The sequence below is a fragment of the Austrofundulus limnaeus genome, unplaced genomic scaffold (genome assembly GCF_001266775.1).
Source record: "Austrofundulus limnaeus strain Quisiro unplaced genomic scaffold, Austrofundulus_limnaeus-1.0 Scaffold222, whole genome shotgun sequence".
Taxonomy (NCBI): domain Eukaryota; kingdom Metazoa; phylum Chordata; class Actinopteri; order Cyprinodontiformes; family Rivulidae; genus Austrofundulus; species Austrofundulus limnaeus.
The window spans coordinates 523,099-537,073 of record NW_013952624.1 but is presented as its reverse complement, the minus strand read 5'-3'; the positions used below and the strand labels follow the sequence as shown (position 1 = coordinate 537,073).

At 37.3% G+C, this 13,975-nt stretch overlaps 2 protein-coding genes across 4 annotated transcripts in view; one reads left to right on the top strand and one right to left on the bottom strand.

The window, feature by feature from the left end:
- Positions 1 to 2,765, top strand: part of atraid (all-trans retinoic acid-induced differentiation factor) — a 4,037-nt gene extending 1,272 nt beyond the window's left edge. The window contains exons 4-7 of the mRNA XM_014019482.1: positions 527 to 598; positions 705 to 826; positions 915 to 1,015; positions 1,819 to 2,765. Of these exons, the coding sequence (XP_013874936.1) occupies positions 527 to 598; positions 705 to 826; positions 915 to 1,015; positions 1,819 to 1,968 (445 nt within the window). The 3' untranslated portion in view covers positions 1,969 to 2,765. The remainder of the gene's footprint in view (positions 1 to 526; positions 599 to 704; positions 827 to 914; positions 1,016 to 1,818) is intronic.
- Positions 2,766 to 2,999: 234 nt separating this feature from the next.
- Positions 3,000 to 13,635, bottom strand: eif2b4 (eukaryotic translation initiation factor 2B, subunit 4 delta). Of its 3 annotated transcripts, XM_014019478.1 has the most exons (14): positions 13,558 to 13,635; positions 13,141 to 13,178; positions 12,845 to 13,019; positions 11,400 to 11,618; positions 10,240 to 10,322; positions 8,617 to 8,643; positions 8,159 to 8,250; positions 7,947 to 8,061; positions 5,767 to 5,843; positions 5,511 to 5,613; positions 5,313 to 5,440; positions 4,952 to 5,129; positions 3,393 to 3,573; positions 3,000 to 3,299 (listed from the first exon to the last, which is right to left on the bottom strand). In XM_014019478.1, the coding sequence occupies exons 1-14, from the start codon at positions 13,577 to 13,579 to the stop codon at positions 3,100 to 3,102; spliced, it is 1,638 nt and encodes a 545-aa protein (XP_013874932.1). In that variant the 5' UTR covers positions 13,580 to 13,635; the 3' UTR covers positions 3,000 to 3,099. The 3 variants fall into 3 exon arrangements, with proteins under 3 accessions (XP_013874932.1, XP_013874934.1, XP_013874933.1); XM_014019480.1 differs by lacking the exon at positions 11,400 to 11,618 and having other exon boundaries at positions 13,558 to 13,634; XM_014019479.1 differs by lacking the exon at positions 8,617 to 8,643 and having other exon boundaries at positions 13,558 to 13,633.
- Between the last annotated feature and the right edge of the window lie 340 nt (positions 13,636 to 13,975).

The window sequence follows — 13,975 nt, the reverse complement described above, 5'->3', positions numbered from 1 at the left end:
GGTGGGGAGAGCTGACTGCTGCGCTGCTCTCTCTCTCCCTCTCCCTCCCTCTCCCTCTCCACACACACACACACACACACACACACTCCAGCAGTACGTCCTGCACAGCGGGAGGGGAGGAGGGGAAAAAAAAGGCAGAAACACAACGGCGCAGCTGCAGCCCTAACGGACCAAACTTCAGTCAAACAAGACCCAACACTTTTATTCATGATTTAAACTAGTGATCTTGTGAGCAGATGCAGCTGTATGCTTTTATTTTTTTATGTCAGGCTGTCGCAGAGGGCTCCACTCCTCTGTCCTGTGAGGCGGACAGCTCAGCCGAGGCTGTCACGGTCTCTCGTTCTGGCCACACCCCCGCTCTCTAACCCCCCCCCTACCCACACCCCACTTTGATGCATTTTTCAAATATCACCTTTGGGCGGAGTTATCTTTTCACGGGGGGGGGGGGGGGGTAAGATACACTTTAAGAGGGACCGTATTTTGTTTTCTTTTATAACTTATAACTCTATAAATGTTTTTATTCCAGAGATCTCTCCCTCAACCCTATCGTCAACATCAGCGCTGATGTGTTTCGAGGATTTTTTTACCTAAATTACATGTTGGTATCCTGCAAAATTCAACTTTAAAAACTGAATGACATGGGTAAATTTGATTTTGATATAAATTTATTTTAATGCCCCCCATTTTTTATTTATTTTTTTTAGCTTTTTGCCAGAGGATGTAGTTTGTCCTGGAGGGAACACTTCTTGGCAGAAGGTGGAAGTCAAACAGGGAAATCGGCTCTGTGAAGGCCAAAAAGATATATGCAACCAGACAGGACATCTGTGTAAGTTCCATTCTACAGTCATGTTTAAAAAAAACAAGTTTTTCTTTTAAAAACATGTGTCCTGTTGGTAATTATTGGGAATCTATAGCCCTGAACTGCCCGGAAAACTCCCTCTGTGCCCCCGATGGTCCGGGCTTCTACGAGTGCAGCTGTGCTGAAAACTACTACGGATACAAATGTCTCAGAGAGGTTGGTTGTAAACGCAGCTATGGATTTATTTTTTCTTTCTAAAAGTGATGCATCAGATCTTTTGAAGTCCTCAGTTTTTGAGAAATCAAGTTAAATTTTGATCAGATTAACAAACTAGTGACTAGTCTTGATGTCAGAATTAAAACACCTCTAATCTAATAAGTTTTAGAGGTTCATGCAGAACTTTTACATTACATGTATGTTCTGGCAGATATTAAACTTTAGATTTGTTTAAATCTATTAAACATTCTGAAGTAGCCACATCTGATTAGATGCCTCTTTTTTGCCTTAAGTTTGTATTATTAGTTTTACTGTTGTGTTTTAGTTTTCTGTCCATCTTGTTTTTGTTTTTTTTTTTTAAATTCTGTTCTTCCATATTGACTTAAATTTTAAATAAAATACACAAATTCTGCAAGAAATGACCCCAGAAAGTGCTACAGTTACCTGCTGTTGTAGAATTACATGTTAAAAAAGTGAAATTAACAGGTTGTAAAAGCTTATAAAACAATGTTTCCATGAACCTGTTAATTTTTAACCTGAGTTGTTTTACTCTGACTAGCCTTTAGCTCATCTAATCAAAATTAAACTATAGCAATTTTTGTCTTTTTTTGTAATATTTTGTTTGTTGCAATTAAATGTAAACAAATTTTCCAAATTGAAACCCTTCAAACTATCCACAACAGGTAAGATATTGTTTATATGCACTCTACAACAGCCCCACTTCAAAAGATTTGTACTGTAACATTATTAATATTTAACACTAACAAACAGTTGTTTAATAATGTGTGTTAAATGGTCAATAGGGGGAGTTTCCAGCCCTCCAGGTTTTTGGGCCCCTGGCTGCATCTACAGTTGTGATGTCCCTCCTGCTGTGGGCTACACAGAGACGTAAAGTCGAGTCACACTTTACGACTCGACTGACGGAAACCGACTCTTCAAAGAGAGAATGCTGACAAAGTTTAATAAAACCTCATGCCCTTTTTTCTTTTTTTTTTCAACAGTTTATCTGATTTTATTTCAGGGGGGAAAAACAAACTTTTATTGTACCAGTGGAATTTCAGGGAAATCTGATGTGATTGTCAATGTTACATTTGTCAGAAATGACAATTATTTTATTTTATTTTATTAAAGCAGACTGACAAAAAATAATAAGACTATAAACATCTACTGAAAGTGTGCGAGTTTACATAAACGTCATCTCCTGGAGAATGTTCAGGAGAATTTCAGCAAGAAATATTTTGCAAATACATTTCTTTCTTTGTAAAAAAATGCAATTTTTATGTAAATTGTAAAGCAAACCACCAAAACTTATGGGTTTAAATGTGCTTGATACGTGATTTATTTTAATCACTCTAGTGCAACATAAAACAGGGGTTTAGGTACTAAACCGTGTCATTTTGATCTGTTTATAGTTTAGTAATGCAGACTGTTACGATCCAGGACTAAATTGTGAACGTAAAGCATTTCAAAAATGTTTGTAATATGCTGCCTGAGAATCTTTATTTGTTCATCAGTTACAACTCATTTTGTTGCTTCATTTTATTAAGGTTCTAATATTTAAAACGTGGATCAATTCCTGAACCTGTTTAGCTGCTACACTGTGCATATATGCATAAACTGCGTGCAGCAGTCTAAACATTTTTTTAAAAATCTTGTTTTAAGGTATTGTTGTCCTAATGGAAATGTAAAACTTATTGCCAAATAAAAACTCAAGCATGTGGGACTCATCTACTGCTTGTGACAACGTAAACTTTCTGGTTTGTGTCTCGCACTTTTTGTTTGACTGATCGGTTTGGAAAGAGTCTCTGGAATTTATGAGAGCAATAAAGTTTCATTCAGAGGGGAAAAAAAAGCTGCAACTTTAATCCCAAAATGGTTAATTTAACAATACATGCCCTGGTTGAACATGACATGTTTAGAGGTTCAACATCTTACCTTTTTAATAAGATTTGGAAAAAGAACCATAAAAACAAGATACCATTTCAAAGGTTATGCCATGTCTGAAATATATTTATTGCATGCTAAAAGCACAATATTACGTGTTGTGTGCAGAAACTCATGCACACAAACTGAATGAAGGCTGTTCACTGGTCCACGTTTTTAACTCTCAACACCACCGGGACCGAGGTGCATGGGATCATCCCCAGTTCAGTGATGACCAGATCCACAAAATCGGGCGGCGTCACATCGTACACCAGGTTCAGCAGACCAAGAGAGGGCACTTCCTGCCAGTTCTCCAAATGGGTTTTACCTTTGCGGGTCACGATGAGGTCATCGGGGTCATCTGGAATGGAACAGTGAAAATTACAGGACGGATTCAACAGCGGGAGTGTTGGTTACAAAAAGCAAAAAAATAAAATAATAAATAAATAAATACCGAGTTCGTTGGACACGAAGGAGTCCGTCTGCACCCGCTCACAGAACTTGTAGGTCTCGCAACAAACCAGCACAGGCACATTAAAGGCTTTGGCCACCAACGCGATCTGAGAAGTCCCCACTCGAGACATGACGTAGCCGTTGGCCAAGAGTGCGTGAGCGCCAAGGAACACCTTCGACACCTAGAAAAGAAAGAAAACATCCTCACAGACCATGTAGACGAATGCTAAAGGCGCCGTCATTCTAGGGGGTGCGACAAACAGGGACAATTTTTTTTAATAAGAGTATAATAGATTTAGTGTGTAGAATAATCACATATATGAAGGTAAGTTGTCCTGCTTTGTTACTACTTGAGGTGTAAGAGAATATATTGTGATAAAAATACCATATGATGCAGTCAAGACTAACTACTGGTGCTCAGTTTGGAAACAAAACAAAATGAAGATAAATGAAGTTTCAGGTTAAAGTCTGGTTCTCAGTGTTTCACCTTCATAAAATGTTGATTTTACATTTTATTAATCCCAAGAATTCCATAAAATGCTCTTCAAATGGCTCGAAAATTATACTCCAGGGGAGTATAATGCTGGACCAGATGTCGGAAGGTTTGAGGTAGATATTAGGCATTCTGTTTTAAATTAATTATATTGACTATTTTAATTAGACAACCTGGTTTCTAAAGATAAAAAAATATCAAAGACAAAACTATTTACCGTACTTATTCATGTTTAATATGATCTCATGTATAATACGACCCCCACTTTTTTGAGCTTAAAAAGCATAAAAAATTTAATCCTCAAACTACCTCCAATTTCATACAGACTTCAAGATTTTTCAGCCTTTGCAGTCTTTATACATATCAGTAAAATGATCATTGGACTGTTCATTTTATTTTAACAACATATGTACTAAAAGGTATTTTGACAACAAATATATATCAGCTGTAGCAGCATCATATGAATTCTGGCATTTTACACACAGTCCACCAGGATGTACCAACACAAAAGTCAGAGACTTCACATGAGATTTGGGCCATCTTGTGGGGCAAAAGCAGATTACTTCCAACTCACGAGCGCCCCCTCTGGTGGGGAAACTTTATTCAGGGATACAAACGTTTTCAGAACACCGATAGACGGCAGCCATTACAGACGAACATGTGTTTGTTGTTGTTCCAGCAGCAGTCCGGTCACACGCTGTCATTAGTTTGTTATCATTACTAAGGTGCAGGAATACTTTCCCCCCTTTTTTTCACATCATGTCGCCTGTCTGGATCTGTTATTACCTCGCTCTGAGGCACGGAGGAGTGTCAGAGGTAAGCTTGTTTCAACTGCTTTTCACGACGTGGTCTCATTTCCGGACTCAGGCATTTTGTGAATGAAGCAGATATTTCAGTTAAAATACATAAGTAAAAATATTTATCCGAGTATAGTACTACCCCCCAACTTTATGGATGATTATATGGATTAAATTTTACATATTATAACTGAATAAATACTGTAAATTGGTATGTGAGTGTATCGGTAGTGAGACTTTAAAAAGTGAACAAGGAGGGTTTCCTCTTACCTCTGGAAGGATGTAGGAGACAGCTGAGATGAGGACGTAGGTGCAGCTGATGCCTCTCTGGACCAGGCGCCTCAGAGCCTCCCTGCCCTCCAGCCGAGGCCTGCTGTCCACAACTATGACGCGGAACTTCCTCCTTTTCTCAAAGGCCTCAAACAGGATGTGGTTGACCAGAGACGAGCTGACGGACATAAAACCAGATTAAATGTGGAAGAAAAGCGAAGAGACGAGAACAGGAAAGAGGAAGTGTGAAAGAGAGACTGTCTCTAGACACATTTGTGTTTATTTAACAAAGTTTGAAGCCATGCTAGGCAACAAGACAACAGATTTTACAGCCACGGTTCAAACATGATTGAAGTCTTACCATCCATAAACTAGAATAACATCCTCATCGCTGATCTTCTCAATGGCAGATGCAGCGATCGCTTTAGCCGCCAGAATTATCTTGTCGTTTATATACCATTCAATACAGTTCAGAATTTTACTCTTGGCCTAAAACAGACAGGAGAAAGTTGTAACATGGGTTCAGTGTTTATGATGCCACATAACAGATGAAGCTAACCTCCTCTTCCTTGCACTGAGTGGGAATGTTGGAGATTTCCTTTTTGACAAATTTAATGGCGTTGCCCATGCTGGCCGATAGAGGACGACACTGATTCAAAAAACTGAGAAAACAAAAGGCAAATTAATTCATTTTATTCATGTTGAAGCAGTGAGAAAACAACTAGTTTGTAAAATCAGAAATTATCGAACCACTTAGTGGAATTTATTAAGAAAACTAATTGTTACATTATAAGTCATATTTTTTTTAGTTTTACCTGATATAGGGTTTTAGCTTATTCACTAAGTCTCTAGATAGCTCCTCATTTGGCGGTGTGGTATAATCCCGTATAACCTAATGGAAAAAAAAACATGAAAAAAGTTAAATACTGAATTTGGTTACTAAGGATTTAAATTCTTGCAGTAAATTCTCAGTCAATCAGAACATCCTAACAAACTGAACCTCCTTCTTGATCCTTGAAGATAATTTAGGTCTCAGTCGAGAAAAGATTCTGTGCTTGGACCAAAGTTGTTTCTTTTGTATGTAAATGATCAGGTGAATGCGTCAGGCTTGTTTAAATTAGGGCTGCACCGATTAATTGAAATAATCGATGACGTCGATTATGTAAATTTGTCGACGCAGATTTTTTATTATCGATTCGCTATATTACATAACCATCACATGAATGTTCATGCAATTCCATTTCGGTACCTAAAAGCATCATTGCGACCGTATTGGCATAAGAGTGGTGAGTTTTCCATGCTTGTCCTGAACGCAGCATCGCGCAAGAGCGTAATGACGCCAGCAGCCGCTGCTTCAGTTCAGTCTGAAGCTTGAAAACAAGCCTCGCAGCTCCTGGAGTAAAACTTACCGAACAGACCGCCTCTGAATTATCTGGTGGATTAATTATCTTGTGAACACGACGTTCACTTGCTCAAAGTAAATAAAGTACCACCACTTTCTTTATTTCATCCGCCATTAAACAGAGACCGGTGTTAGGTCGAGCCACGTTCCCCCATCAGACGGTTCCTCCAGCGTCTCAAACAACAGAGGAGCTTCCCGACACACGTCTGACCTAAAGAGCACAAGCAGCCAACAAGTGCTGGACGTGTTCTGGATGTTCAAATCGTAGCTTAAATACCTTTTATTTATTTTAACTGCATCCTCTTTTGTTTATTTGATTTAAACTTATTTGCCTTCCATGGACCTCCATCACACATTATTCTAGTGGGGAAATGACATCAATAGAAACACGTGGAGCTGGATTTTAATTTGCGCAATAAGACAAAACAGTCTTGTTGTTTTCAACAGTTTTCACCTTAAAGAAATTAGTTACACAACTGATGTTACAATACAAAGAGTTGGTTGTTGTCTTGATATTTGTTAATTTTTATTTATTGAGAAATATGTTAAATAAAAAATAATAAATAAATGTTTATTATAGTTTTTCCAGAGTGACTTGAATTTTGCATGATTTAGTTCATTTGTTAGATTGTTAACTTCTTGCACTATATTTCTTTTAGTTGAATTTTATATGCTTTGGTTGAGATTTTATGTTGATGTTAAATCTTTTAAGCTTTTTTTGTTAAAGAATTGACTCTAGAGTGCATATTTTGTGTCCATGAAAAAACTTACAGAAAATATTACAATATTAAAGAACTGTTCTTGTTAATTTGATGAAAACATTTTAAATATCCAGTGCACTCACATCAGAATAACTTATAGATTTGTTGTTAGAATAATCAATTAATCGAAAAAATAATTGTTAGATTAATCGATTAGAAAATAATCATTTGGTACAACACTAGTTTAAATGTGTTTTGTGTCGTGTTATCTAAAAAGAAAAAGAGAGAGAGAAAAAGGCACATTCCAGGAAAATCTGTTGGGATTTTAGTATAGATTCAGGCTTTAAAACTAAGCAGATTAAACGTTTTGTTCTTACATTTTAACACTAAAAGTTTACATGTTCAGTACAGAAACAGTGACACCTAGTGACTCTGAAAACATGCCCACCGTTCAAAACAAGGTGCTTTGTGAGTGTGTAGAGGACACGCCCACAGAGAACATAAACAGGATTGTTTATCTTTGATGGTTGATGACATTTTATTTACAACTGAGGTGTATTTTTACAGCCTAACTCCAACAGAAGGAGAACAATAAAAGTGAACTCTACACTTTTTGGGTCTGAGGTCTGCTTACAAGGGTGAAACATTTTCAGATACTCCCTCATGAACTTCATGCAGATTTAAAAATCATCATTTTACCCCCTGAATGCTATGGGAATATTATTTTTTAGTGTCTGTTTAGTGTTTAAGTGTCCCCATATGCATTTTTAAAATAAAAACCAAAATTAAGAATTTACTGAAATTTTTTTTTGAGGACACCGAAGAAACAGCTTGCCGTGCCCTGTGGGTCCTGGGACCCCAGTTTGAAAACCTCTGATTTATGGAACAGCACCTGCTTGAATGCGTGCAGCAGAGCAACTGAGCGTGCGTTCGACCCCGCCACGATGCCCTGTGAATATTGAAGGCCCAGTCGAACGACAGCAGGATGGATTACTGTTGAAGGGATGCTGCAACCACAACAAAAGCTATTATTAATTAATAAAGGTCATTCGAGGAGATAAAGGCTAAAACTCTGCAGATCTTTATAGAAAGCAGCTGGTTTACCTGAGCTGTTGTGTTAGAGGGGCTTTGCGACTGTACTGATGGAGGTGAGAAAACAGGCTGACTTTGTAGCCGTAGTCTGAGCGTAGCGGGATCTGAAACACACAACACATCTGACAATAAGTTAAATCAACATAAAAAGTTAGAAAATAATCTTGATGGGAAAAAAAATCTCTCAAAACTCAACCAACAAATAAAGCCACAATGTTACAACATGTGATTCTGCGAGAGCAGGATGGATTAAAATCAAAACGCTTCACAGCAAGCAGCTCAGAGTCCACACTAACAACAGTAAAATAAACTCAAGTAGTACTGCATCTGTCCCTATGGAGGTATAGAAAAACAAAAAACTGCATGGCTGATGTTGGACTGCAAAAGCATTAAGGGTTAGTATTAAAAACACTACCTAAACAACGTTAATAGCACACTTTGTTTAAAGCCTCCACTTTATTAACTAATACCTTTATGGTAGCACCGTGAACTGGTGTCTGAAAGAAAATGTTGAGTAGAATCACTCACAGTTCTAACTGACAGCAAGCGTGTGAAACAGTGTAAACAGTGACAGACTGTGGTCAAAGTAATGTATAAAAAAACATACTCTACTTATTCTATATAGGCTAAGTGTTTAAACACGCATACGCTAAGTCAAGGTTATTCAACTGACGACTCGCAGGCGACATCCGGCGTGCCAATGAACCCTCCACACCCAAAAATTATTTATTTCTTTATTTATTTAATTTAATATAAAATAGATTTAATGTTGTTTGTAAATTTTAATATTTTACTTCAATGCAAGCTATTCAACTGGCGGCCCATGGGCCACATCCAGCCTGCAGGTGACTTCCATCGGCCTACCAATCGTTTGTAAATTTAAAATTTATGTTTCAATGACAGATAGTCAACTGGCGGCTGTCATTGAATTTACATGTTTACAAGGCTGTTTACAAACAGTTACTTATTTGTCAGAATGTCTGTATTTTAAACCAAATTAAGTGTCTTGTGCGCTCTTTTTTCCAACTTTAGTCAACCTTCACGTTACAGAAAGCTAGCGCATGTCTATGTAATAGAATTTTCTGAGACAATGAATTTTGGTTTTTCTTTTTCTTTCCAGTAAGACGTTTTTATTTAACAGAATTTTTGGACCAAAAAAAATCGCAATATATCACAATATATCGCCTTGCTTACAGTATCGCAATATATCGGGATATATCGTATTGCCCGTCTGTCATGATATGTATCGTATCGCCAAATTCTTCCCAATACACAGCCCTACTAAACACTGACCCGCGCAGGTCTGTCTGAACATACTAGGGCTGCAACGATTAATCGACGACTAATCGATTATTAAAATAATCGATGACTAATTTAATAATCGATTATTCGTTTTCTTTTTTTTTGTGTTCTTTACTTTGTTTTTCTCTCCAAACTGCTTTGACTCCTTCCACTGCCACATCTGCCTTTCTGTCCTTGACACACATGCACAGTAGTGGTAACTGGGGTAGGCCGTGGACGTCACAAGACATTATACAGACAGGCTCTGGTATCATGGCTACCYRRCAACGGAGCTCAAAAGTGTGGGATCATTTTAAGAAAATGAAAGAGAAACCTGTRYAATATCTGCAGAGCAGAACTTGCCTTCCACAGCAATTATTTTTAGTTAGCATATAGCTAAAATCTAACCATGGTTATATAACAGCAGCTGCATTCTGACATGATAAGCTGTATGTTTTATATTCAATTAACGTATGATCTGATTAGTCAACTAATTGAAAAAAAATAATCGGTGATTAATCGATTATAAAAATAATCGTTTGTGGCAGCCCTATAAAATACCCCCTTTCCCATGTTTTTTTGTACGCAGTTGATACCACTGGCTAACTGAGTTGCCCCCCCCCGGGAATCTGACCCACCAATGAGGTTTTTTTGTTAGAATTTTTTTTTTAAGTAATTTAATAAATTAAAAAGATTTCAAATAATTTGTAATTTTAAAATTTATGTTTCAATTTTACCTACCATTAATGGGGGAGGGCAGTTTCGTAGAATAGCCCTGCTCTAATTGTTCAAGTCACGCTAACGTGTCAAACCTGTTGTCTTTCCAATTTCTTGGCCAGCTTCTTTAAAACCTCTGGGTTGTCCACTTGAATGTGTTCAGGGAGTCTCTTCACCACTGAAAACACAAAGAAAGTCATTTTCATTGGGGTCTCGCACTACAGCGAGCCAAAACAATATGACCACCACAGCTGTCTGAAGTGTTGGTCGAAAGGCGGTGCAGAGCATCTAAGGCTAACCCTAAAAGCTTGTTGAATCACCTGAAACACCGACATAAACCGGAGTCAAAGGAAAGTCAGAAAAAGTGGACCATGGCCACAACTTTGGCTACATACAAGCACAATTACCTGTTAAATGTTATATGTGACCCATCACATCAAAACGAGGATTACCAGTAAGTCCAAAAGTGGAATGTGGGAAAATAGGCAGATATAGGTTTTTGATATAAATGTGTGCAAAAATTGCATTTTGTCAAAACATAATTAATGCCCTATCAAATCATTTGAATGAACTGTCTGAAATATAATCCTAAAAAAATTTTGAAGCGCTTTTTTAAGCAGTAGCAACAAAAAAAAAAACCTGATTTTGAGGAAAAACACTTTAAAATTTTTAATTTTCCCGTGAGCTAGCAATGTTTTTGTTTCTTTCCAGCTGGGAAATCTTAATATATAAATATTATTTGATGCTTCCTCTTAATATTGACATCGAAAATTACTTCATAAATTTACACGAAAATAGGATTCAAACCAAACAGTAATGTATTAATGTAACCAACAAGACAAATTAAGTCATATCTCTGGAGAAGCTTATGATAGCAGAATGATCCAGGTATCAAAATGTAGCTTTTAAAGCCAAGAATCTGAAAATGTAATTAGGTCATTTTGTCCAAATTTGACTTAATCTTCATTTTAATATGATGGGTCACATATTGTTATTGACTACATGCAACAATTAATTGTAATAATAAATTAACCCTATTAAACAGCAAAGAAAAAACAAAGTATTTACTCTTTAAATCCCCTGAAGGTGTTCTTTTGCACAAAGAGTTGCAGACTGGAGCAACATCTTGTTCACTTTTCTAATTGCCAGGATTGATTCTTTATTTTTAGGCTAACTTTGGATTTGTTGTAACAAGAAAACAAACTGGCCCGTTAGTATTTTATCACGCATCGTGATCGTCAGGGTGTGACAGTACCTGGCTGCAGCTCACTGGGCGGTGCTTTCAGTTTGCCAGAGGCAGCCTGCTGCCCAGGATCTCCCTTCTTCCCCTGTTTGCTGGCCCTCTCAGCCTCTTGCCGAGCTCTCCTTTCAGCTTTCAGCTCAGCCTTAGTCTTGGTAGGCTTGTCTGCTGAGGCGGGGGCCTCAGAGGAGGCAGGCACAAAAACGGGTGCAGGAGCAGGCACTGCTGAGGGAGCTGACGACAGCAAACATAGATAAAGGTAAAATGTTAGTGAAGGATTGTAACACTTTATATTAGAGGCTGTTGTCGATCCTATGCGACAATTTTGAATCACCCAAAATGTCTTAATAGTTCTACTGTAGCTACTACTTTAGTGGTTTCGTTCGATTGTTCTTTAGGCTTTCTGTAGTTGTTTTTTAATCTTTTTCTTTGAACTTTGGCTGCTTTTTCACTCGTTTTCTACCTGACAATCACAGCACGTTGTGCAGCTTAAAAAACTGAGGAAACCCAACAATTACAGGAATAAATACGTGTCAGGACTAAAGCCTACTTACAACAGATAAATAGTTTGAAAGTCCTGTCTTTAAAAACAAGGAGGGAAAAAAAATCCAGCAATAAGCTGACATAAACATCATACTTGAGTTGATCATCTAATGCAGTGTTTCCCAAAGTTGGGGTCGGGACCCAAAGTGGGGTCTCGAAACATCAAGTTTGGGTCCTGAAAAGATTTTCTGAATTAATTACATTTTTTGTCTTATTTGTTACAAAGGAGTGAGGTTAGTATATTTAAAATGAATAAATGTAGTATAAAAATATTGCTACTATGCCCATGTTTTGTTGACCTGATACAAATATTTATCAACCAAAAGTAGCTGGGGCTCAGATCTCTGCTACTGTTATTTTGTGGGTCAAAAGCTGAAAAGTTTGGGAACCACTGCACTTTGGTTCCCAAAGTTGGGCTTGGGACCCAATTATGGGTCATGAAGCACCTTGGATAATCTCCAGAAATCAATTTAAAGGGTAATAAAATAACTGCTGATGTATTATTTTCCCTATAATTATTACAAAAACACAAAATAAGTAAAAATAAATATTTAAATTTGTATACAAGCTGTTTAGATTGTCAGAAAGCCTGTGTTTTTAGAGTTTTTAACCAAGTTCGTGTACTCAGACCAGTAATATTTGGGGTCACAAGTTTTTGCCCTGGATATTTTGTGGGTCAGAAGATAAAAAGTTTGGGAACCACTGATCTAATATATATATCACATTTTCAGATAATATTATCAGGTACTAAACTGAAAGTGAGTGATAGAGCAATCAAAGTTCAGTCAGGAGAAATATTGCTGAAGGGGACTTTAAATGATGACAATAATGATCTGGCTCCATAAGAGAAAAATAACAAGAAATGAGGAACAACATGATTTTTTTGCACAACACTGTTTTGTCCTAATAATGTGCACCTTTCACTGTTTGTGTTGGAAGCTGGGGTGCTGCAGCAGCTGAAGAGGCCGACTTATTTTCTTTCCCACTTTCTTGTGAAGCCTTGTCATCTTTCTTCTCCTTGTGTTTCTTCTGTTGTTTCTTCTCTTTCCTCAGTCGCTGCTTCTCCTCTTTGGTCAGCTCTTTCCCTTCGCTCTATTTAGTCCAATAAGATTGTACAAGAGAGGTGGGAGAAAATGACTTCACGACCATTAATACAAATGCATAGACTCGTGTGAGGCTGTAAAAAAAATCATTGTCTAGAAAACAAACTAACCTTTGAACGTTCAACATCATCTTTCTTGTCATGTTCATCTGTAACATGAGCAAATGATACATGGTTAGCCGTTGTTGCTTTGGCTTAATTTATTAACTCTGAACAGCGTGGGTTTCCCTTGTGTTTACACCATAAAGAGATTATTTAAATATCTTTACAGCTCATTAGCTCATTTAGTACCCTAGTACCAAACTACAACTGATGAAAAAATGATGCAACATCATCACGACGACTGAAGTAACTAATGTGAAAATGCTAACGTTAGCAGCGCTTATTTCTAAAAACTAAAGACGTTTGAAGAAAAAGCTGAACACCTCCAGAACAAGAGCTATATTTTCGAAACTATTTCTTGTTGCAATCGGCTTAAATGCACAAAAAATAGCTAGAAAAGCGGGTAAAAGCACAACTTAAAATCACCTGTGCCTCCACTGTCAGCCATCTTTACGATACCACTCGACTTCCTTTGCCGCTGCTGCAGGAACTACTGCCGTAAAAATGTCGCTGCGCCCCCTGGTGGAGAAACAACGTGACTGCATCAAATTCAAGCCTGGGCCTTTCATTTAATTTTGAAACAGTACTGTATGTTACGTTAAGGTTCGCAAAAGTTGTTGGTTTGAATAAGTAAAAGTATAAAAGAGCATTCTCAATAAATAAAAAAAAAACTACGGAAATCTTCATTCTCATACTTGATGTTGAATTAAGTATGCACAGACATGCTGATTTTATTTTATTTTTATAATGTTGCCAATATCGGCTTATTACTGGTTGACCAACTAATTGGTCTATTTTCATCTTGAATTATATACTTCACCAGAACCATCACACTATATATATA

What these genes read in the sequence shown, in the direction of transcription:
- eif2b4 (XM_014019478.1), bottom strand. Translation starts at nt 13,579, where the DNA reads ATGGCTGACAGTGGAGGCACAG. An exon ending in GCCCAGTGAGCTGCAGCCAG is followed by an intron (nt 10,323 to 11,399) that starts GTACTGTCACAC and finishes TTGTGTTTTCAG; the next exon opens with TGGTGAAGAGACTCCCTGAA. An exon ending in TTCACGGTGCTACCATAAAG is followed by an intron (nt 8,251 to 8,616) that starts GTATTAGTTAAT and finishes TGTGTGTTTCAG; the next exon opens with ATCCCGCTACGCTCAGACTA.